The 23,561-nt window shown below is 32.8% G+C and overlaps 1 protein-coding gene across 1 annotated transcript; it reads left to right on the forward strand.

Moving 5' to 3' along the window:
* Positions 1–114: 114 nt before the first annotated feature.
* Positions 115–23,561, forward strand: LOC149775784 (uncharacterized). Its single transcript, XM_089944291.1, has 2 exons — positions 115–405; positions 19,196–23,561. The coding sequence occupies exons 1-2, from the start codon at positions 225–227 to the stop codon at positions 19,912–19,914; spliced, it is 900 nt and encodes a 299-aa protein (XP_089800417.1). The 5' UTR covers positions 115–224; the 3' UTR covers positions 19,915–23,561.

Raw genomic sequence — 23,561 nt, forward strand, 5'->3', positions numbered from 1 at the left:
GACTATATTATTTCTAAGTTTGGTTTAGATAGATTAAAGATTCAAATTTTATCAAAAACTATAATTTTATTTGAGAATTATTTCGAACTTGTTGGGTGTAGTAATATGCGGTAATAAGGTGTAAACACTAAGTTTTCGAAATGTATTGTCCAAGGTATTTAGGTCCATTGATACGGGGCTTTAACAGGACCTAAAATATTGAAGATATAATTCTTTGCTAAATAATGGAAAGTAAAATGTATTCTGCCCGTCACAGCTCAAAGAAATTAGTGTCATCTGTTGATAAAAAGAAGTCAAAGAAAAAACGAAAAAACAAGAAAGGGTCTAAGAAAGACAGCGACCCAGGAACAGACCCCGACACCCGGCTAGAAATAGAGGGTGTTCGTGCGCTAGATAATATGCCAGGTACGAATTCCTCACGATTGAATATTATTATTATTTATCAATTGAAATACATTCAGGTTTCTAGTTGCAAGCATAGAATCACAGGACTTGCAGCTTAAGCCTTGACATCTTTAGGTAACGCTACATAGTTTTGTGTGATTGTCGGGGGTAGGGTGGTAGTGGCCAATATTTGGTAATAGAGGTATATACGTTAACACTACGTATCTCCCAAAAATATCCAGTAATGTCAGGAACGCACGATTCGAAGAAGGTGGATCTGAACATGTTCCTTGCATATACTGAATGAAATTAAATAGTCCTCATGTTGCTGCATATCACTGTAGAAATATTGTTTACTTCTTTATTTCCTTTAAATCATCTTCCTTATTAGTTAAACTGATAAATGCTTCCATTTTCAGCCTCGTTTTTTTTTCTTTTCACGCATGCCATAAAAGGACTTTGCTGCTGTATTTGGAAATGTGAACAGATTCTAGAAAATATGATACGCATTGAATAACATGTCGTAGAGTAAATGGCACAGCAACCCTTATTTGGAAAATTAATTACCACGAGAATCTTGTGTCATCTGTCATGGTAGACAAAGTACAGTTAATATAAACATACCAATATTATTTAACTGATAGTGATATGGGTTTAATAGCTTTATCATTAGCCAAATTTCTGAAAGAATAACTCTACTCAAGTAGTAGATTTGTAACAACCATCATCTTTTTGCCTTTGACATTAGTTTTATTTGCTCAAATTAACTTAATTATTAAGGCATAGGATCCTATTGTAGCCTTAGAATACTCAAGCTTAAAACAGAAAGAATGGTAATGGGATTTCTACTAACACAAAATACAGAGAAACTGGCAGGCTCCAGTTACTCAAAATAAGAAAAGTTCATGAAGTCTGTACTTTTCATAAAACTGTGTATGGTTCATCTCCCTTGTACAGTCAAGATCTAGGATCTCCAAAAATTGAACACATGATAATTTACAAAGTAGAAATAATTTTCAACAAATACATGCTAGTCTTGAAATTTCCAGAAATTCATATATAGCTTTTACAAAAAATGTTTTGGAACATTCTACTTGATCCAGTATAACATTAAACACATTAATTAGTTAATATTTAACTGTAAAATTTTGCTGATGACCAGTTATGTCTACTTTGTTATTATACTTGTAATAGGAAATTATCAGTTATTAATGCTTAAAACTAGGATCAGATGAAACTGCAGTGATTTAGACAGTAATTATTTTAAGATTACTGATAGCTCAATGTGAGTGCATGGGCAGTATGACTGCCTAGTGGTATATTTGTAATGTTATTAAATTTTTGACAGCCAATTCTCCCCTTTCCTTTCTCTTGTATAAATCACTTATTTTGTATCAACTTTTCTTGGTCTTCATTTTGCCTTTTCTTGATTCTTGTATGATGAAGTTCTGCATGTATTTGTATTAATGTACTATTTAATCCATGTACATACACCTATTATTATGCCTTGCCACTTTTCAAGTATCTACCAGTGTATTTGGGGTAGAGTTGTTGCTAAGTTGTGAGAACTTGCAACTTGATCCCACGTGCTCAAAATACAGGAATAAAATATGCTTAAACCAGGTAAAAACCCATTTTGCTTTCCCAGCAACAATGTCAGCTTGCCCATAAGACTTACCTTACTTTATTATGACTTTTTCCATTTAAAAAAAACCTTATATTAAATCCTTTTTTAAATGCCAGCTTCAAATTTGGGTGTGCCTTTACAATAAATAAAATTTTTCAGCATGATCTTTACATGTTTTAAAGCTAAGATGTTTAACCAATGATTTGTGTCCATTGTCAGTGATTGCTGTTGTTGTTCTTATTGTTCTTGTTATAGCTATTGTTTATCCAACAGTTATGAATATAACTAAAGTCTTGGACTCTTGAAAAGATTACTTAATATTAAAATGTGTGACTTTGCATTTTAAGAATTTTACCCCTTTTTTTCCTTTACCTGTCTTTTTGTTTTGTATTCCATTTTGGAGATAGCTGAACTTACTGGGCTCTGTATAGCTATGATTATGGTTATGTGCCATCAATAATCCCATTTTAGAACATCATTTACTGAAATCTGTATCAACCAAATTATTCAGACCTTTTTATCACAGTGTGCCTTTATAGTTAAGATGGTGTAAAATAAACACAAAATGGGTAATATGTTGTGCTGTTGTTTATTTTTGTTATAAAATGTATAAATGATTAAAACAATTTTAAATGAACTGGTATGTATTTTCCTTAACCAGTGTCTAACCAGAGCACTTTCTTGGGACTTTACTTTGAAGAAAATGATAACAGTAGTTTCCACAATTAAAGCAAGTTTTCTACATGTCAAAAGATTGATTCATCAAATATTAAATGGAGGGAAGTCTTTCTATAATACATGATGTACTGTAAAGAAGTATCCATCATTATTTTATATGCCTGCAGTAGGGTGGAAAATTTTGCGACATATAATCACTTATAAGATGAGTCCAACTGCAAACTGCACAAACCCAGATCTGCTGTCACATAATACAATGGCAGATCTGTGTCTGTGTGGTTTATTATAAGTAATCAATAGAACAAACAACATAGACCCTAGTTTGCAGGTGCATTATGCTATGGCTGATCAGGATCTTTGTTGTTTGCAGTTTGACATAGTAATCAAGTACAGACGGTCTAGTCCAGTTCGATAACATTATTTACCTCTATTAAAGAATAACTGCAGAGTTGTCATTCTTTCAATGAGCGTACATTAGTTACTTTGGGAAGCATTGTAACAATAGATTTAAACAAAGGAAAAGGCAATCCATCAAATTTAAACGTTACAAATATGTAACATAAAATGCTCTGAAAAATACCATTCTTTACTTGAATTGTAAAACATTAACTGATTTAAAACCTCTGCTGCTTTTTAAATCGACTTTCAGCAGGAAATAAATTGTAAAATATTTCATTTGCTCTTACTTTAAGATTTATAAGTGAATCAATTGCAATGAAACAGAATAATGCATTGCTGTCAAACTGGATCACGTTCAAACAATTTGGTCTTCACGCTTAATAACATGAATCTTTGAACCAGATTTAAAGTGTATTTTAGTAGAATTGTATGTGTAATTTGTTTGCTTACATGAATATTTACCCGAGTTTTGTTTCAAATGATGTAAAGTTTGCATAAACTTGAGGGGTCATAAGTTTTAAATATGCAGGAGAAATAGAGAAACAAATGTCATTTATAAATTTGCCAAAGCACTTATCCTTCCTTTTTGGTAATGAATAACTAAATCTTGAAAATACAAATTACACATAACAACAACAACAACAACAACAATAACATAGCAGGCTTGTGAAGAAATATGGGGTTCAAATTTATGTGAGTACATCGAAGAAAACTAATATATATTAAGATTGAAATAAAATATATATGAACCTGTTGGGGAAATAACAAATTTTGACTGGGTTTTCCCATCTCAGTGACAACTATATAGATGAAATTACGCATGGTCAATTAGACACAGACAAATGAGATAACGACTTTAATATTTGCACTTTGAGAAGTTATGCAACTGAATATATTAATTATACCTTTCCTTTTTCTTAACATAAAAATGTTTTTGAATGAATCTTGTACAGAGCTATAAACCACTAAGTACTTGCCACATAGTTAAATTGTAAGCAACGGTATAAACCCCTGTGATTTTCCAATGATTCATTATTCATATGCAAATTTAACCACAATATGTGCAATACTTCTGTCGTTTACTTGTCGTTTCTAATTAATTAATTAATTTTTTTGCTGATCATTAAACGTGACGCGAGAAGCAAGTCAAAAGGGTAAAGAGTATAGTCACCATGTTGAACGAGTTTTACCTCCATGCAGTTGTCCCTGACATTTTCACTAGACATATTAAACGTGGGAAAGACTTAAAACCATTAGGTGAATGATAATTCAGTATTGTCAGAACAATCAATGTCTGTGTTAGTTGGATGCTTTTAAAAGAAAATAAAAGAAGAATTGAAATAGTATTTTCAGATTTTTTTATGCTGTTCAATTTATGTTCCCTTAAATTGTGATTTCTAGAATACATTTATATGTGCATTGTATTAAAAACCATTATAAACTAAGTGCTACTTCAATACATCTTTTTTTTTGAATAAATTTAAAGAGGATATTGATAATACTATAATACTACATTTTACGTACAAATTAAATCAAAGTTATGTGCATTTCTTTTCTAATTTTTCATGATTATTTCCACAATAACCTGACATAAAGTTCATACCAGTATTGATGTATTTTATGTAAGCATCCATTTATATAAAAATTTATACAATCTGAAAACTTTAGTCTTGATTTGGAGTTTTGTGCTCAGGAGATTGATAATTATTACCCATGGTTGTCGCTGAGAAAGCTTGCAACTCCTATTGCCCCCCCCTTCTTTAAATAGTCATGTGTTCCTGTGTGTCCATCTATCCACAGAGCACATAAAAGAAATGGCAATCTTTTAAGTAAATATCCTAGCCGTTGTTGGAAATTGCTCCCCAGAAGTGGCAGTTTATACTTTTCTTATCGTCTGCAATGGAGAGCATGTCAAGGGACATAATTCAAGATGCACTTACCAAACTGGGCTATATTTTGCTCTCTGCTCATTCATCTGTCTTTACCAATTTCATTTCGGTTGTCCATCATCTGCAATAACTAAATTTTGTGGATGGCTTGCAATTGGAGTGAGGAAAAACCCTATCTGTTTTGGGGTTAAAAGGCCAAAATGACTGACTAAAAGAAGAAAATTGTTTTCAGCACAATAGCTCATGTTGCCAGAGGTTTACTTCACCAAGATGTTTTGTCATCTCTTTAGCTTTTACTCAAACACTTGATTCCTATAGTTATTAGAGAGATGATATCTACTTGAATAAATTACAGAATTGTGTTTCTACATTATAAGTTAATAAAAGGGGCTATTGTTAGACAAATCTTTGTACTTTTATTAGTTTACTTTAGGGTTATATAGGAATGAAATAATTTGTTGTGTATTCCAGTACAGTACATGACAATGGGTAATGGTTTAATTACATCTGACTTAGCAGATAGTTTGTATAGTAAGTATGTCGTTATGACAGTTAAAGTATAGCACTCATTGGAAAAGTAGGGCAGAATACTCAATTTAAATATTGACATCATTTCACCACCAAAATATACATGATTTTTATTTGTAAATTTGTTCCCAAAAATTATCATGGAGTGTTTTTTCTCTCATTTGTATAATTCTTTCATTGTATATCCAAGTAAAAGCACTCTCATTCGGAATAGGGTTCAATTTCAGAATGCTCTGCTTCTCTGTTTACACGACTGCTAAACTATAGTACAATGTGATATGATTTTTATAACAGGAAATTACATCACTTTCAAGCTGGATTTGAATGAGATCAATGTTCTTGCATTTATAGACAATCAGTTATTGAATCGTATACCACATGTACAAATACAGCTTGAATTGGGTTTTTAGTATATGTATCTAACCTTTCTGTTTTATATGGTAAATTAGATGTACAGTTTTAGAGTATCTGTCCCAGTTGTAGAGTTTTACCTTTTTTTTAATCAGCTAAATAAATAACAGTTCTGCACTGTTTGGTTGAGGGCTTTACTTCATAAAGGATAGTCTGCAGAGTCTCTATTCTCCTGTATCCAGTCATGTGCAAAAATAGAAAAATGATTAAATTAAAGATTTTACTTCATGGGTCACTGTAAGAAAATGGTTTTGAGATAAGAAGTATGTCAACAAAGCAAACACTTTTACTGCTTTAGGACTTTGGCTTGTGTAAATAGAAATTTGGAGATAGGTTTGAAGTATTGGGAATGAAAGTACTTTTTGACACCAGCTGTTCTTGTTGACATTAGAGATATGATCATATACAGACACTGGTTAAGCCAGTTTCATGATAAATGGTACTAGAATTGACAACCATATTGTATGTACATTTTCTGCATCCTTTATTACATATTATTTTCATGATTTATTTAATATTTTATTGTAAATATAATTTTAAGTGAAGCACATTGTGATTATTTTCCATGGTTATCAAATACAAATTGTTGCAGTACCATGCAGAAAATTCATATTTCTCTGTGCCACCCCCCCCCCCCACCCTATTTTAAATAAATTGATGGTGTTTGATAAATAAGATGGTGCAAAATATTGCAGACATTATAGGCAGTTCCGATTTATCAGGTGCAGAACAGGTCATGCTTTATTTGAAAGAACAGTATAAGATTTCTAATGTATACTCTCTTGAGACCAGAAGATATTTGGAATACAGTAATCTACAATGTATCTGATGTGAGATGCATGTTATATCCTTTATATAAGATTCTATGGGGATAAAGTTACACTACTCTCATTTGGATGTTATTCAGATTGATCAAAATATTAAATAAGCACAAAATATGCAGGAGTTTGGTCTCAGCCTCATATTTTACAAAACATACATGTACATAAAACCTCTAATTGCTGAAATCCATTCTCAAACAAGCCTGTTTTACCTGAATGACCTCTGACCTCTAAAGCTCTTCTATGCATTAAAGGTATTATTTACTGCATTTTCATTCAAAGTATGATTCATGTATATTGGGATATAATTTGGAAAAGTGAGTAATAATGATTCAACGCTTATTTACAGGGATACAAGTTTTTCCATATTGAAAAGAATCAACAATTTTGATTGTAGCGAGTAACTTTGCCTTATATTAATGGCCCAGAGTAGTAATTAAAAATTTGACACAAAACATATATTGTAAAAAATGTGCACAATAGGTTGCAGATCTGTCACATTTTATTGAAAGCAAGCATTCCAGCTAATATCACTGTAATTAGTTGTTTTATTTGTCAATAACCATAAACTTTTGCAAATTGAGACATTGTTTCATACTGATAGGCAAAATTTTGGCTTCTCATACCCTACCTAGGGGCAAAAGTTGTTACCCTAAATGTCAGTTATTTTTTCCTTCCATTTATCTATCACTTCTTGGCTAAGTTATGTGGTTTGGTCTCACTTGAGCGCCGCTCAGTGAGGCACTGAAATTTTTTTTCCTTCTCATTAGGGCTAATCACATTAGTGCGCAAAAAAATCTCACTAGAGCACATTCACAATAGGGCACGGAGAAAAAAATTAAGTTCAACAAGATTGAATTGCCATCACGTTTGATGTTATATATATATATTATAATATGTACAAAAACGGTGGTCTCGTCACTATTAGAAAATAATTACTAGACAGAAACCAGAGAACCATCAATACACATAATTTTATACAACTATTATACCTTACACCGGTTTATTCTAAATAAACAAGTAGATAAAAAATATAATGCAAATTAAAATATATAAAGTGGTATTTCCTAGCACAAACATGATATTAAATGAATAAAACAATATAGATACATATATAACACAAACACAATACTGTAATAGATTGATCCTTGGTCAAGATCACTATAATTTAGGGACCATGATATAGAAACCAGTTGCAAGATCTAGTGTCTGAAGAAGGAAGTATATGTCATAAAGAAATAAGGAAAACAATGAGACCAGCTCCAGGGACAGTATGAGTACGACACATCGTAAAGTAATAAAATGCAAAGATCAATGAGCAACCCCCGAATGAGAATAATAAATATTTTGTTTCTTAAAAATTGATTAGTTACAGAAAAACAAACACCCACACTATGGGGGATACGGAAACTCGTCAAGACTTCATTGTAATAATTTATAAAAAATTCGTCGACGTATTCAGAGTTTTCATGGCTGGGCTACTTTTCATTCACCATTTTGTTATTTTGATGGGTTTAGTTACCTGGGGAGGCATGATTGGTGCAGGAGGTGCTTGAAGTTTTGAAAGGACACAAATATTACTTTAAAATAGCATCATGGATGATATAGTAGTAACGAAAACGTCAGAAGGAACATTAGCCGAAAGTCTGGCCGGTTTACATATAGATTAGATAGGAGAAGTGCGGACAATAATTGATGCTATTGAACTGATAACTGGTATTAGCCATATTCTGAATCAATCCATTTAAAATAAATATAAAGTTACAGTTAACAAATGTGTTTTTCATTCTGAATCAACCCATTTAAAATAAATATAAAGTTACAGTTAACAAATGTGTTTTTCATTGTTCGCGCTCTAGTGATACTAGTTCTTTGCGCTCTAATGGGATGCGCCCTAATAAGATTAGCTCTAGTAGGACAAAAATATTTTTGGCGCTCTAGCGTGATAAGCTCTAATGGTTTGCGCTGTAATGAGACGTTACCAGTTATGTGTTAGGTATATTTCTCATGCACTGCAGGCAGCTAGTTTTATGTGTGAATGCCTTTTGGTGGGTGCAGTACAATTCCAACAAAAGTAGGCCAGTGTAACCAGTATTTCAAACTGAAAAGACTGCATTTAAGCCAGTTTTTTGGGGTTTTTTTTGTAGTTTTTTTTACTGCAGAAACATACATGTATTTCAACGTTTAGTACATAATTTGTATTTTAAACAGACTACTAGAATTTTAAATTAATTAACTTGTGATATAATTTCTATCTCCAATAGACTACTAGCATTTCAGGTTATATCTTGTTTAAATAGTCAGCATTACAAAGCAGTCTGTCTTGAATAAGTATTTTTTTAATTAAACCTGCTGTGATCGGGACATTCAAACCACTTTAATATATCTATAGTGATCTACCTAAAATAGTTGTACAAACACATTATGGCTGAATCACTTTACTAAGATAATTGAATTTAACCCCTGCTACATGACAATGTCTGGCAATTCTTTCATAAAAGCTTTGTATGCACTTTAGCAGTTTACAATAACTTCAATCTATATTAGGTTACAGTGTGAATTCCATATGGAAACATAAACACTTCATGATACCCCCAATTTAGTAACGAGAATCTTACACTTAGTATGTTTCCATTGTTGTGATGCAGTATGTGGATCATTGGTTAAGTCATCTGTTTTCTTGGTTGCCAGCAGGTGACTATATGTATGCCTAAAATGTGTAGTTAAACTTACTGCAATGTCTCCAGTATACTTGGATTTTGTTGTGAAGAACCCGAATCCATTGAACATTTTTTGAGCTAAATCTTGACACCTTCTTTCTTTGACATATTTTTTTAAAAACATACTGTAAACCACCAAAAAATCATTCTAAATGAACTGTCTTACAGATCAAGCAGCAGCAATTTGTTGTTTTTTTAAAAATAACTCAAGCTGTTCAACTTTTTTAAATATATGACTCCAGTTTCCATTCAATTTCAACTTGTTTTTTGTACACCTTAGATTATTTAAGAAATGGAAATCATTTATATAATCATAGCATTCCACAAGAATTCCATGGAATGAATGCTATGTCTCGTTCACTCTGCCATTGCATAATCTACACACAAAAATGCAAAGTCATATAAGCAGAAAGAGTAGGTCACTGTGACATATTTTTGCACGTGTTGAGTTAAACCCTCCAAAATAAATACACTCATAAAGTTTCATGACTTTCAAGCATGCATTATGTTGCTACAGACAAAAATCCCTTTTCTTAAATTTTATTCTTTGAGTACTTTGCAAAATATGATGTATTCAGAGCTCTGTAGACCACTGATAAATCATCCTTACTGGGCTGATATCAAAGTCATACAGCAGAATTTTTTTTCAAATGTATAGCTCCTCCTCCCATTCACTCCTCTTTCTGTACACTGGGGACTTTTAAAGAAATGGATATCATGTAAATAACCATGACATTCAACAAGAATTCATCAGTGATACGTCTTGCCTGCTATGCCATGGCATAATCCACAAAAAGACATGCAAAGCCATTGGAGCAAAAGCAAATAGGTAACTGAAGGTCAGTCTCAAGTAACCTACTAACTTCCCATAGACTCAACAGTGTGGTAGATTTGATACTTCATAAATGGCTTTTTGGTCAAAAATATCTGGTTGTGATACATGTAGTTTAGCTTTCTTCACCTTGATATATTTTATATCATTATTAGACTCTAAGTGTTTTGTGTTGCTAGCTAACTGTTCCAACTTTTCAACTTTTTTAATTGCCTCTACTTTTGGGCCTATAGGCAAATTCTTCTTAGCATGATCACAACAAAAAAAACATGATGTGCAGAAATGAAATTTTTAAGGCATGTTTGTGTGCATATGTAAATGACCTTGTTAGATTTTCATTCCATTAGAGCAAAAATTAACTTGGGTGGGTGGGTAAATATTTAACCTATTTGAACTTGCACTTTTTGTCTGCAGTGATGTATACATATTTTACACACAAATCTGTTTTGGGATTCTAAGCATGTTGAAATTAGACATTAACTCCTAAAGAAAGACTTGCTATCTGTAATGTTCAAGTCAGAGAGATAGATCAGAAAACTGGCTAACACAGGTCCATACAAATAGCTGATACCATACTTCTGGTGCATTTTTCATGAGTCTGCTTTGTTTTGATCAATAGTGGGAACATTGCTAGCATGTCCAGGCCAAATATTTTGTACAAAATCTCATTCTGAAACTTAAACTTTAATTCCAAAACCTGACTTCAGATTGGTAACTGTGAATTGACATTAGTCAATTAGATGTCAGAATTTGTAGTTGAGTCAGAGGTTATGTGTAATCTCAAAGCCTGGTGCATAATTATGCATTCATCAAGTTTCCGTATATAATCTCTTATCATAGACCCTGATCTATCATCACATAGTGCTCCATCAGATTAGAGTCTGTGTTGTTTGTTGTACTGATTACTCCTTCCAAACTGCATAAACCCACATATTCTTACACATGTGACAGCAGATCTGGGTGGATGCAGTTTGCAGTTGGATTTAACTTATAAGCAAATATATATATGGTATTTAACTCCATTTGTCAGCATTTCAGTTTTTAAATACATGTACTAAGTCATTTTTACTGTTATATGTACTAAGATATTGATACCATTACATGTACTAAGTCATGTTTACCATTACATGCACTAAGACATGTTTACCAGTACATGCACTAAGACATGTTTACCAGTACATGCTCTAGGCCTTGTTTGCCATTACATTAACTAAGACATGTTTACCATTACACCTTATTCAAATAAGAACCTACAGTGTGAACTTGTATCTAATTTGTTTTGTAACTGTTTGAATATATTGTGCATCCCCTCATAATTAACAAATATCTGGCTATCAAGTTTGCAGAACGTAGCAGTAACAAAAGGTTTTAAAAATATACAAAAATTAATAATGAGAAATTTTACTTGCTGTTTACAAAGGTGTCTTGTTTATAGATAGGTCAATTCTTTTCCAGTAACATTGCCTCCCCTGGAAGCAGGTGCCCATCATCATCTAGGTCAACTTTGCTCAAGGGTATTATTGACAGGAAGAGTTGTAATTTCACACTTGTTAGAGCGACTGCAGTGGCTTGCATTATAAATCCATGTACTTTTTATAGCATATTTCAAAGCCCCTCCTCTATCTCATGCTTCCCTCCCTCACCCACCTCTCACTTATCCCAACCTCCAGACAGTAAGCCTTAGATCTTATTGCAAAATCCAGAAACTATATGATGTAGATTCCTGTAATGATTGAAACTGTTCATACAGGATGAAGTTTGGTCAGAAAATATTTCAGAATGACATAATTGTCATTCTTGAACATGAACTTTCACCCCCTACCAAGAACCCCAGGGATGGGAGTCAAAAATGACACCCATCTCTCAAATGTTCATCACATGGGCATATGGCTATATTTTTATGCAGTTAATGATGGACAATATTCCTGGTGTTTTTTAAAATCAGTTTCAAAATAATATTCAGTATATTTTTGTTATACACTTTAAACAATGGCATACTATTTTTCAGTAAACATGGGCTTCGTGAAATTATTTAGTTTGTCATGGCCGACAGTGATTTCAAGGGAGGTAATCATTAGAGTCTAGTCATTGATGCCATTTAAAAACTATTTTTGAAAATAACCATTCTAGGAAGAGACATGGCAATAAATAAGCATTCCATTGAAAGAGTCAAGTATTCCCATTAGAAAACAATCTATTCTTTTTGTTTCAAAGAAATGTTGGCCCATCAGGTGGGGTGGGGGTATGTTAATAATGATCATTGAAATGTAGTCGTAAATTGTTTATCCTACTCATGTTAATACATCTATCGAATTTGCACAATTGATGCAAACTATTAATTGCTGATTATTCTGTCTATGTAATGTTTGTGTAAAATTATAGTTGCTGTGATCTTGTGAATCATATTGAGCTTTTAAATTTATTGAACAATAATGTACTTTTATCTATGATATATACTCACTTACAAGTCGAATCAAACTGCAAATAACAAAGATCCCAATCTGCCATATCATAATGTGCCTGCAGACTTGGGTCTCTGCTGTTTTTGTAATGATTACTCCAAACAAACTGCACAGATCCAGATCTTCTGGCACATTATGCGATGGCAGATCTGGGTCTGTGCAATTTGCAGTTGGACTCAACTTATAAGCTGGCATATATGATAAAAAAATTCTTTTTACAGTGGAAACTGCCTTGATTAAATGTTTTTTTTTATTGAACCACAAGTTTTAGGCTTTGTTTAGTTGTAAAGCAAGACTATATCAAGAATTTTCATTGAATGCTATCAAATATTTTACCATTTGGGGCTTATTTGCTCGCAAAACATTGAATAAAGGATTGACCTGTATGATTTTATCATTTAAATGATTCATATTTTGTTGATTATGTGTTTGGAAAAATAAATTCAATCTGTTAACAAAGTTCATTAAAGGCATTTGATCCAGGAAAATCAATTCATGCCACTTTCATTGTAAGATTAAATACACAAGTTCAGTTTAACTGAAAACAGTTGATCAGTCATGATATAAATTGTGATTACTTCTGTATTTAGATTGGTTTAAGGTTCTTTATCACAAATTGAAAAGACTTTCTCAGGTTACAACTTGGAGATCTGTTTTCAGACCTTAGAAAGCAGTTCATTTGTGTTTTGTGGTCTGCTTGACGGCATTTCGCTTGAGCTGTTTGCGTTGTAAACAGATAGTCGTGTTCTCATAACCAGTCTTACCCAGGCAACTTGTATTCATTAACGGATATTGTGTGTTATTGAAGGGTGAGTGAAAATCTACCATTTTGCCAAAAGCACAAAAAGTGTTTGAGCAATCTAGGGTGACCACAAGTTTTCTTTAGTCCATATTGAGGTGTTTCATATTATATCTCAGTGGCTTGCATTTATATTTGGTAAGACTTGATATAGAATGTTGCAGATATTTTCTTGTCCCCTTCAGATTTACAGGGTCTTATTGATAATGTCTTACAACGTGCAATGTAATGCATTATTTCTGTCATGGAGTACGATTTTTCCAACACTGACTGGTCCTTGACAAATAAGTTTAGAATGAAGTACTTATTTTTTTACCTTGATTTGTTTTGCTTTTTACTGTCTTTTTGACCATTTCTGTTTTAGTATACAACAGTGGTTTATCAAGAAATTCTGCCCCCCCCCCCCAACCAAACAAAAATAATTTTGGTTATGAGCTCCCTTAGAATAAAAAAAAAGTTCTTGCATTTGTTGGATTTGCTTGGGTAATAGCAGTGCTACAGGTGTTCATGAATTAACCCTGTGTTGAGCATGGAATACTAACTTTCTTGGATTTCATGGTTGCTAATTTTTATAGATCTCATGGGTGCTTTAAACTAGGAATTTTAAGCTCCAATGAAAAATAATTTTGTCACGAATTCCTTTGTTAGAAGAGGCATGTCCATAAGTTCACTACTGATGAAGATGCCTTATTTATGCAAAATCATGAAAAGTGTTATCCTAAAAAATATATGAATTCACAGTACTGTATATGGTTCATTTGAAACAATGGTATAGAGGTGCCATGTGGTGAACTCTTTCTGTAAATTTCAGCAGTTTTCTTAGTCATTTGAACATGCTCTGTTGTTAGCTTTTTTGCACCATCTTCTTTTGCTTTTCTGTCAGTCTATCTGTCCATCCATTAACATTTGTTTGTCCTACCCATACCATTCTAACTGTTGGAGAGATTTTAGTGATGCTTTGTCTAAAGTATAAATCATGACTAGGTGGTGTGTGAAATACCATAAATGTGCCATCAGCTTCTGGGTCAGAACATAACTTTTGAAATAGTGAAGATATTTCAATGAAACTTTGCTCAGAATACATACTTTGACCAGTCAATGTGTCACTTACCTTAGCCACATTCACTGCCTCATGGTCAGGGTATTGGAATGGGAAAATATAATTATTTGACTTGTATTTTTAACTGGAAAATAACTGTCTAGTCACAGAAGATATGTTAATGAAACTTTGCTATTGTAAACACCATGACTTAAGAGTATCATGTACCATAAGCCATATCCTCTGCCTCAAGGTCAAGGCCATTGATAGGGAAAGGTAATTGTTTTACATCTATCACTGTCCAGAATATGATGTTTGAACCAATGAAGATATCTGAATGAAGACAGTATATCAGATACCACTGCCACATAGCCTGCCTTAAGTTAAGGGTCAGAACAAGGAATAATGGGAGTCAGTGGTCTGTTTTCTTGTACAGGCTGTCATTTTAAAATCCCAACAGATATTTTTATGATATTTTACACAAGACTCACACCATACCATGCAGTAGCCAAATTCCTCTTTCAAAGGTCAAGGTCATTTGTAGGGAAAACAGTTATAAGACAGGGAAATCATGTACTGTTTGTGATATTCTTGTTTTAATCCATTATGGTCAGTAAAGGTTGATATTTGAAGTTGTTGATCTGTAAAGCCCAAGTATTATTTGCCATAGTCACAAATAGTCAAAATCAGTAGTATTACCATAGTCACAGGTAATCAAAATCAGTAGTATTACCATAGTCACATGTAATCAAAATCGATAGTATTACCATAGTCACAGGTAATCAAAATCAGTAGTATTACCATAGTCACAGGTAGTCAAAATCAGTAGTTTTACCATAGTTACAGGTAGTCACAATCACTAGTATTACCATAGTCACAAATAGTCAGAATCATTAATATTACAATAGTCACAAGAGTCAAAATCAGTAGTACATGTACTAACAAAGTCACAAATTGTGAAAATCACCAATGCAACCATAGTAAGAAGTAGTCAAAATCAGTAGTATTACCATAGTCACAAGAGAGATATGTGCAATCTGTTTTGATTCTGTGACATTATTTCCAGGTTTAGGTGTAAAAAATTTGTCTGGTTTAAAGCTAAAACAATTACACTGGATAATCATGTTTGCAGTAATTAAAACAAGAGAGTTACTCAGTTCTACATAATTTGAAGAAAAAAATCACACACTTATATCTTATTCTTTTGTAAAAGAACACTATTAAAAATATGGAATTGACAGTCTTGTCCACAATGAAAACATATCAATTAAATGAGATGATGTTTTATCAAATACACATTTTACATTTGTCAGAGGATTTTTTCAAGTACTTTTTGTCAAGCCAACATTATTGGGAAGCAAATCATATTAGTCATTTTTGCGTCATCATTAAAAGTTTAAGGTTCTGGTTGAAGTTATTTAGCAATGCTTTAATCATTTGGTCAGCATGTTGGTCCAGACCTTCCTGTCTCATATTATGTGAGATATTTAGACTTGTTTATCACTGTTGCATTGAAATGAATCAGAAAATATAAAGAAACCTGTGTGCCAGTTTCTTTCTGAGTGTAGATTTTGCATGTTACTTTATGTATATTACTTACTGCATTTATGTCTATAAAAGCTATTGGTTTCCGTCACAAAAAATGATGAATAAGCTGATGCATGTTACTTTATGTATATTACTTACAGCATTTATGTCTATAAAAGCTATTGGTTTCTGTCACAAAAAATGATGAATAGCTGATGCATGTTACTTTATGTCTATTACTTACTGTATTTATGTCTATAAAAGCTATTGGTTTCTGTCACAAAAAATGATGAATAGCTGATGCATGTTACTTTATGTCTATTACTTACTGTATTTATGTCTATAAAAGCTATTGGTTTCCGTCACAAAAAATGATGAATAGCTGATGCATGTTACTTTATGTCTATTACTTACTGTATTTATATCTATAAAAGCTATTGGTTTCCATCACAAAAAATGATGAATAGCTGATGCATGTTACTTTATGTCTATTACTTACTGTATTTATGTCTATAAAAGCTATTGGTTTCCATCACAAAAAATGATTAATAGCTGATGCATTTTCTAGCTAGCATTCATCTTCTTGCATAAACAGTATTGATTGTTGATTCTAGAGAAGTGTTGACTTTAGTTCAAATAAATGAACACAAAAGGTTGCCAGTGTTTACTGTGAGCAGATGAAACATTTCCATCCATTGGTGTTCGTTTTGCTATTAAAACATAAGTTAAGCATACCTTATGTTTTCACTTATAAGTCTAGTCCAACTGTATGCTGCACAGACCTGATCTGCCATCACGTAATGTGCCAACAGATCTGGGTCTATGCAGTTTGTTAGGAGAAATCAATAAAACAAACAACATAGACTCTGATATTCTGGCATATTATGAGATGGGAGATCAGGGAATATGTTTTTTGTTGTTGTGGGGTTTAACGCCATTTTTCAGCACATGAAAGGCAATATATGGCGACCAGTATTAATGGTGGAGGAAGAACCCGGGAAAACCCTGGAAAGAACTACTGAGCCACAAGAAGCTACTGGCAAGCTTTCTCACATACCCACATTGGCTGATTCCGAGACTCAAACCCACTCTGACAGAGGTGAGCTGGCAGTGATCCATAATGGAGAGTACTTTAAACCACTCTGCCACTCAGGGCCCCGCTATGTTCTTTGCATTTTGATTTAACTTACAAACAGGTGCTTAGAGTAAAATGATGTTGCTGCAATTTGTATGTCATTTTTTAGAGATGGTCCCAATACACTAGAATCCAAATTGCTCAGTAATTGTCCTCAAATCTAGATTTCACTTTGCCTTGCTTGTGATGCATTTGACAGTATTGTTTTTAATCAGATGTGGAGTTGATAACAGTGATTGAAGAACAATCCTTTAGTTTTAAATTGTTCATCTAGCAATCTTGCTATTCTTAAACAAAAAAGATTTCAGCAGTTCCTTAATTTTGTGGAAGTCCTCAATTTTTCCTCAGCAATAACACAAGACTCTATCTGGTTGAATGTTAAGGTATTGTGACCAATTTTTAACATATGATACCCATTTGGTGCATTGTCAAGAAAAAGTGTTGTTGCCAACAAAGCAGTAAGAAAGATGTTAACAAATCTCACTTTAGGGAAGACAATTGGAGGCATTTAGTGAAAGCTAAAGCCATCTATTTTACATTAGATGCAACTTTACCCAAGTTTAAAGTAAGTTCATGGAAGTAGGTCTTTTAAACTTTGTTTTACAATTTGCATTTTTAACTCAACAGTTACCTTATAGACATTTTATCTGGTAAACTTAGTTTTGATTATCTGACTTCCTTGAACAGTGTTATAATTAAGGGAATGATCATTTACATTTTCAAAGTGGGAGAGCCTGGAACTTTTTTGTGGCCTCCAAATAGCTTGAAACAAATGTTCTTGCTTTATTTGCAAAAAATGTCTCCAATAACTTGAAAAATGTATTCCTGCTCATTTTGTAGAAAAAAACAGGTTATATCCATATTAGTAGACAAAATTCAATATCTTTTATGATTTTTCTTCCCACCAAAAATAAAAATGATTGCTTCCTAAATAACCACTGTATATTGTTATTGTGACCCAAGAACTACACTAAAGGTAAATTCAGTAGTTCAGTAGCAGTTATCAAAACAAACAGTTTAACCAATTTCATTGTCACAGTTTGGGGTGAGAGAATGTCTATTGGGTTCACTCGAGGTACAACACTGACAATTTAATGGGATCGATGACTACACTTACATAATAAAAGATGCAACACTACTGGGAGGCTTTATAGCGAGGGAATACCATATAAATTTCATGAACTCATTCAGAGTAAATTATCATGAGTGGACATATCAGAATTTTCCAATACATGTATTATTAACTTTTCATGTTTCAGCAGTTCACTCTAACAAAGGAATCTTAAGAATTCTTGTTTGTGTGTTTATAGATTGCAATTTTCTGGGTTCATGTTGATAAATGAGCCAGTATTTCTACCATTGGCCCTTTTTATGACGTACTATTTCATTTTTGTCATATTGTCATATGTTTTATGAATGAGTGTGAGTAATAAATCTTTTGTCATTCAGCTAATACCCACCATTTTTTTCTGAAATCTCTTGTAATATCAAATATGGGAAAAATATAGACAAAATCATGAAAATTTAACCTCAAAGAATTAAATACAATGATTGGAAAATAGCAAATGTCATAAAAGTCAACCAATTTTTTTTCTCAAACTCAGAAATTTGCACATATTTAACATTGCAGTTTCCCCTTTGTTTGTACTTAATGTTTTATTAAATATTATTATTAATTATTTATTTTTATCCATGCATCATCATCATACTTTGTATAAAAAAGTAAGTTTTATGGGTAATTGGGCAATGTTCATTAAAGACTCCTAATGCTGCACAAGCCAAAAGGTTGTATGTCTGACCGACTTGACGTTGTTTGGAGGGGATATTTTTTGACTTGATAATGTGATTAAAGCAAACTTAATTCATAATATTAATTACCAGCTAATACAGGAGATTTTAATTTGTAAAGATTGAAATTCATTATTTTTTGGTCTCTATTTACAGGTCAGGATTCGGATTCTTCTGAGCAGATACCAGCAGGTGATGCAGCATCGTTATGTCCTGCTCCCAGTGTACAACTGAATACTGAGAATTCACTCAGATCACAACAGATTAATGCTTCCAGTTTACAAGAACGGCAGCCTTCAGATGGCAGCACTGCCAAAAGAAGATCATCCCCAAGCCCGTCAACAGCTGCTTCTCTATCTAACATTCATGTAAAAGAGGTAGAATCAAACTATTCAAATCTTTCACTTCATGAATCAGTTTCTAGTGCCTCAACTATGTCCAGTAAACGAAATAGCACAAAACCATCTCGATCTAAAAATAATTTGTCAAAGGCTGGACATCAGACTGGTGCTAGGAACAACAAAAAAGGAGAAGCACTAACATTGTCAATAAAGACCAATGGGAAAAACGAAAATAGTTCAAGTAGTGTAGAAAGTTTGCGCTGGGACAATGCACTAGAAAATGAGGAATTAGAAAAGCAGAGGATAGAAGTATACAAAATTAATCGAAGAAAGAGATATCTTGCTGCAGCTCAAGCTAAAGGACTTGGATGGGCAATGAATTATGGAGCAAATGGCTCTCCGGTTTCTGAGGATTCTGGGATTGAAATGCATGAACGTGAATCTCATGCTGCAGTCACAGACTTTAGTACCATAAAAAGTTTAGCAATAACTAGTCAAACAAACTCTTCCTTATCAGGAATGAATGTACTCTAACAGGCTGAAAGAAAATACTTAGTCTTTTGATTCTTTATAAGTAATAATTTGTTAACTTCGTAATAATTACTGTAACTAACTGAAATAGCCTAACCATTTAATCTAATGAACATTGTTTTTTTTTTAAATTTTTTATAAGTTTAAATAGTACTCTAGTTTCCAGACATTAAGCAAGTTCTTTTTAAAGCTAAAAATTGTAAACTAGTAATGTTTTGCCTGTACTCAAAAACTGTATGGCCATGAAGCCACTTAGATTACCCCAGTTATCACATGGATTAACATAAGGTTGTATCCATAGGCGGAAGCAAAAGCTGCTAACATACTCCACAGTTTAAGAACAAGTGGTTCCCTAAAGAAAGCTAACACTTGTGAAAGGTAACGGTCAGGAAGAAACAACCTTTCATCATGAGACAGTTGGTAGACTTAATTACTTTGATCACTGTAAAATCAGTGATTCCTTTCATCATGAGACAGTTGGTAGACTTAATGTCTTTGATCACTGTAAAATCAATGAGTATCATCATTACATTGAGCTGAAATGTGTTTGCGGTTATATTTACCACTGGAGTCAAAGTATTCATGCATGTAGATTCGCAATAAAGTGGATTATCGTGTGTGATACAAAGTTTTTCAACATGTATGCAGGTTATTATCCTTCTTTTTCCTTTTCAAATACACTAAACTGTCCTGCAAGGATATAACACAACTGGATTTACTTACCTAGACCGTGTACTTGCTTGTTGCATTGATTCACAATCATGATGAGAAAGATATGAAATTTCCAGACAGTAATCAGATAAATGGAAGGGATGATTTTCATTAGTACACAAATTATCTGGAGAGAGAGAAAAGTAATTATTTTTTATTTTCTGGATATTTGGACAATGACAATAATTAATTAATTCCCTTTTGCTGAATATAACCTCTGTAAGCCTTCATATTTTTTTTCTTTGATGTAAGGAAAAATATGTAGATGTTTTTCCTGGCATGGTGTAAGTTTCAGTCACTTTGCCCATTGGTGTCGGAACATTTCATCATAATAATTTACTGTGCTTTCCACTTCCGAAACTTTCACATCAATGAATTACATGGCATTTTATCACAATGCTTTCCATTTTTAGCATTTAGGATTTCATGTTGTAAAAATGTTTCACCAATCAGAGGCATAACACAATAACTGTGGCATAACACAATAACTTTGGCACAACACAATAACTGTGGCACAACACAATAACCTTGGCATAACACAGTAATTCCACACTTAACATTATTGATTATTGCAAAGTCCTTAATGTTATCTGATTAACAGAATCTGAAACTTTTAATCATTTGACATGAAATTTTTATAAAACTCCTTGGATAATACAATATGCTACTGACAGCAAGCAGCTCAAGATGCATCAACCTCACTGTGGCATAACACAACATATATGAAATAACAAAATAATGCCACAGTATCAATGTCATTGGATAATACAAAATCCTAACATTATGTGATAAACAGAATCTTAAACTTGGTTTCATTTGACATGAAATTTATGAATAACACTAAATGCTATACACTGCATGTAGTTTGTGGCTTATGATATTATTCAATTCGTTTAATAAATTTTGTATCAGATGAACACTGGTTGTCCAAGATCCTGTATTTATGACACACCTGTAAGGTATGTTTTGAAATTAGACTAACCAGCATATGCTTACAGGGAAATATTAGAGGACTCTGTTGAAATTTTTGTGTGCTTTGAGTTTTAATATATTGGTGTAAACCTTACCCTCGAAAGCAATGTATTGACATTATGTTGGAAGTATATAATCAGTTTATATTTGGGGAGGTAATGAAAATTATGTCATAAAAGTATTAGTTATTAATAATTATAAAGTTTAATCGTTATAGTTGCCAAATTATGCAACTGAATATGAAATTTGTCACAAGTAGAAATTGTCTTTACATTTCTGACTTGATTTGTGTATGTGAAATGCTTGTCCAGAAATGGGAACAGTGTGTATAACAGTGTGTATTTATATGTGATACTGTATACTTCATCAATAGATCAGATGGGAACACTATCACTAGATCAGGGTTTTATAGCGATGGATTTAAATGGGATTCAGTCTGATTCATCTTTTCAGGCTAGAAGTTCACTTTATTCATTGGGGAAAAAACCCGTTAAAAGTTAGCCATCTTAACTTCTGATGAACCACACCTCCTCAAATCATACCCCATTGAAAGAATCCTAGATCTGCATTTGTCTTTCCTTTTTGATGCACGACTAAATACAGTATGCACCTTTGTTCTCTCAAAGGTTGCACTCTTCAGATTTGCACTTAGCATAGGTTTTGAGTTTTAAGGAAAAAGAATTTACCCAATTTTTTTTCACTAGTTATCCTGGTTGTTTAACTTTTAATTCCTTTATTTTGGTGTATGATTGATGGGTGTAATTTGGGTCATAGACTATAGAGCTTGGCCTAACTTCAGATGTGCACCTGTGTCACAACTGCTAGCTGCCCTTGGTCCATTTCACTTCCTGGATTTTAAAAGGTAAATTGCAAACGATGAACTGATAAAACTCTTTTTACAGTTTTTTTATTTTATGATTCATTAGTTGCACTTTCAGAAGCTAGTAATTGTCTAATCTGGAAAAATTCATTTTCCCTATTGTAATAACTAATAAAGTATGTGTACTTTGGACTATGTTAGGTTCATTTCTCAAGCACATGGGAGCAGCCATTTTATCAGCTGTCTGCTTTAGTGCATTGTTTCCACACTGACCACATGTAAAGAAATTTTAGCAACAGTACATAAATCGAGCATAAAGGGATGACAATAGTCTTTCCATTGTGCATGTTGTCAATGTATACAAATTCACCATATACCAATCCCTCTTTCGACTAACTGTAGAGTGCTACTAAAATGTAATGAACAAAAACTATTTGTTATTGGTGTAAGCTGGCCGAAAGAACAAGCTTGATGTTGCATAGGGATACATCAAGACATCAAGTATGCATACACCATATCAAAGTACAGCAAATTCTTGCCCCCAGATCTGAAGAAAACACAATATGATTTTGTGTTTATAAATATCCCCTCTTTTAGTGTGAATCAAATTCAGAGCAGACTGGGATATATGTATACAAGTCCAATTTGGCCTATCAATTCGCAGACATTGGTGAAAATACCTGAATGGTTCCAGTCTGGATGTTTATGGAAATATGGGAAGACATCTGCATCAAGCATCAGATCGTCCATGTACATGTAAGACGAATTCGGTATGTAATAAATTTCATACAATTCATTCACTTAAATCTTTGCAAGTATAAGCATTATAAAAAAAATCATCATTTACTATAAAACTCAATATGATTTTGAAAATAGAGATAAATATAGTAAATGCCACTGCCAAAGTTGTAAGATGTTAATTCAAAATGGGGCAAAAACGTTGCCATTATCAGTCAGTACAAATGGTAACTATACAATACCTTTCTGTGTGTAGTATTTGACATGCATATTATTTATGTTTAGTAGTTGCTATGCATATTTATTGTTATGTAAAGAATTTTCAATACATATTGTTTGTTATGTATAGTATTTACTATGCATATTTATTGCTTTGTATAGTATTGCCAAAATAAAGTTGATGACTTTA

The sequence above is a fragment of the Sinohyriopsis cumingii genome, chromosome 19, assembly GCF_028554795.1.
Source record: "Sinohyriopsis cumingii isolate HCF-2022 chromosome 19, ASM2855479v2, whole genome shotgun sequence".
Classification (NCBI taxonomy): domain Eukaryota; kingdom Metazoa; phylum Mollusca; class Bivalvia; order Unionida; family Unionidae; genus Sinohyriopsis; species Sinohyriopsis cumingii.

Bases quoted from the DNA above. Each gene is read 5' to 3' on its own strand.
- LOC149775784 (XM_089944291.1), top strand. From the start codon at position 225: ATGGAAAGTAAAATGTATTCTGCCCGTCACAGCTCAAAGAAATTAGTG. The intron at 406-19,195 runs GTACGAATTCCT...CTCTATTTACAG, and splicing joins TGCGCTAGATAATATGCCAG to GTCAGGATTCGGATTCTTCT.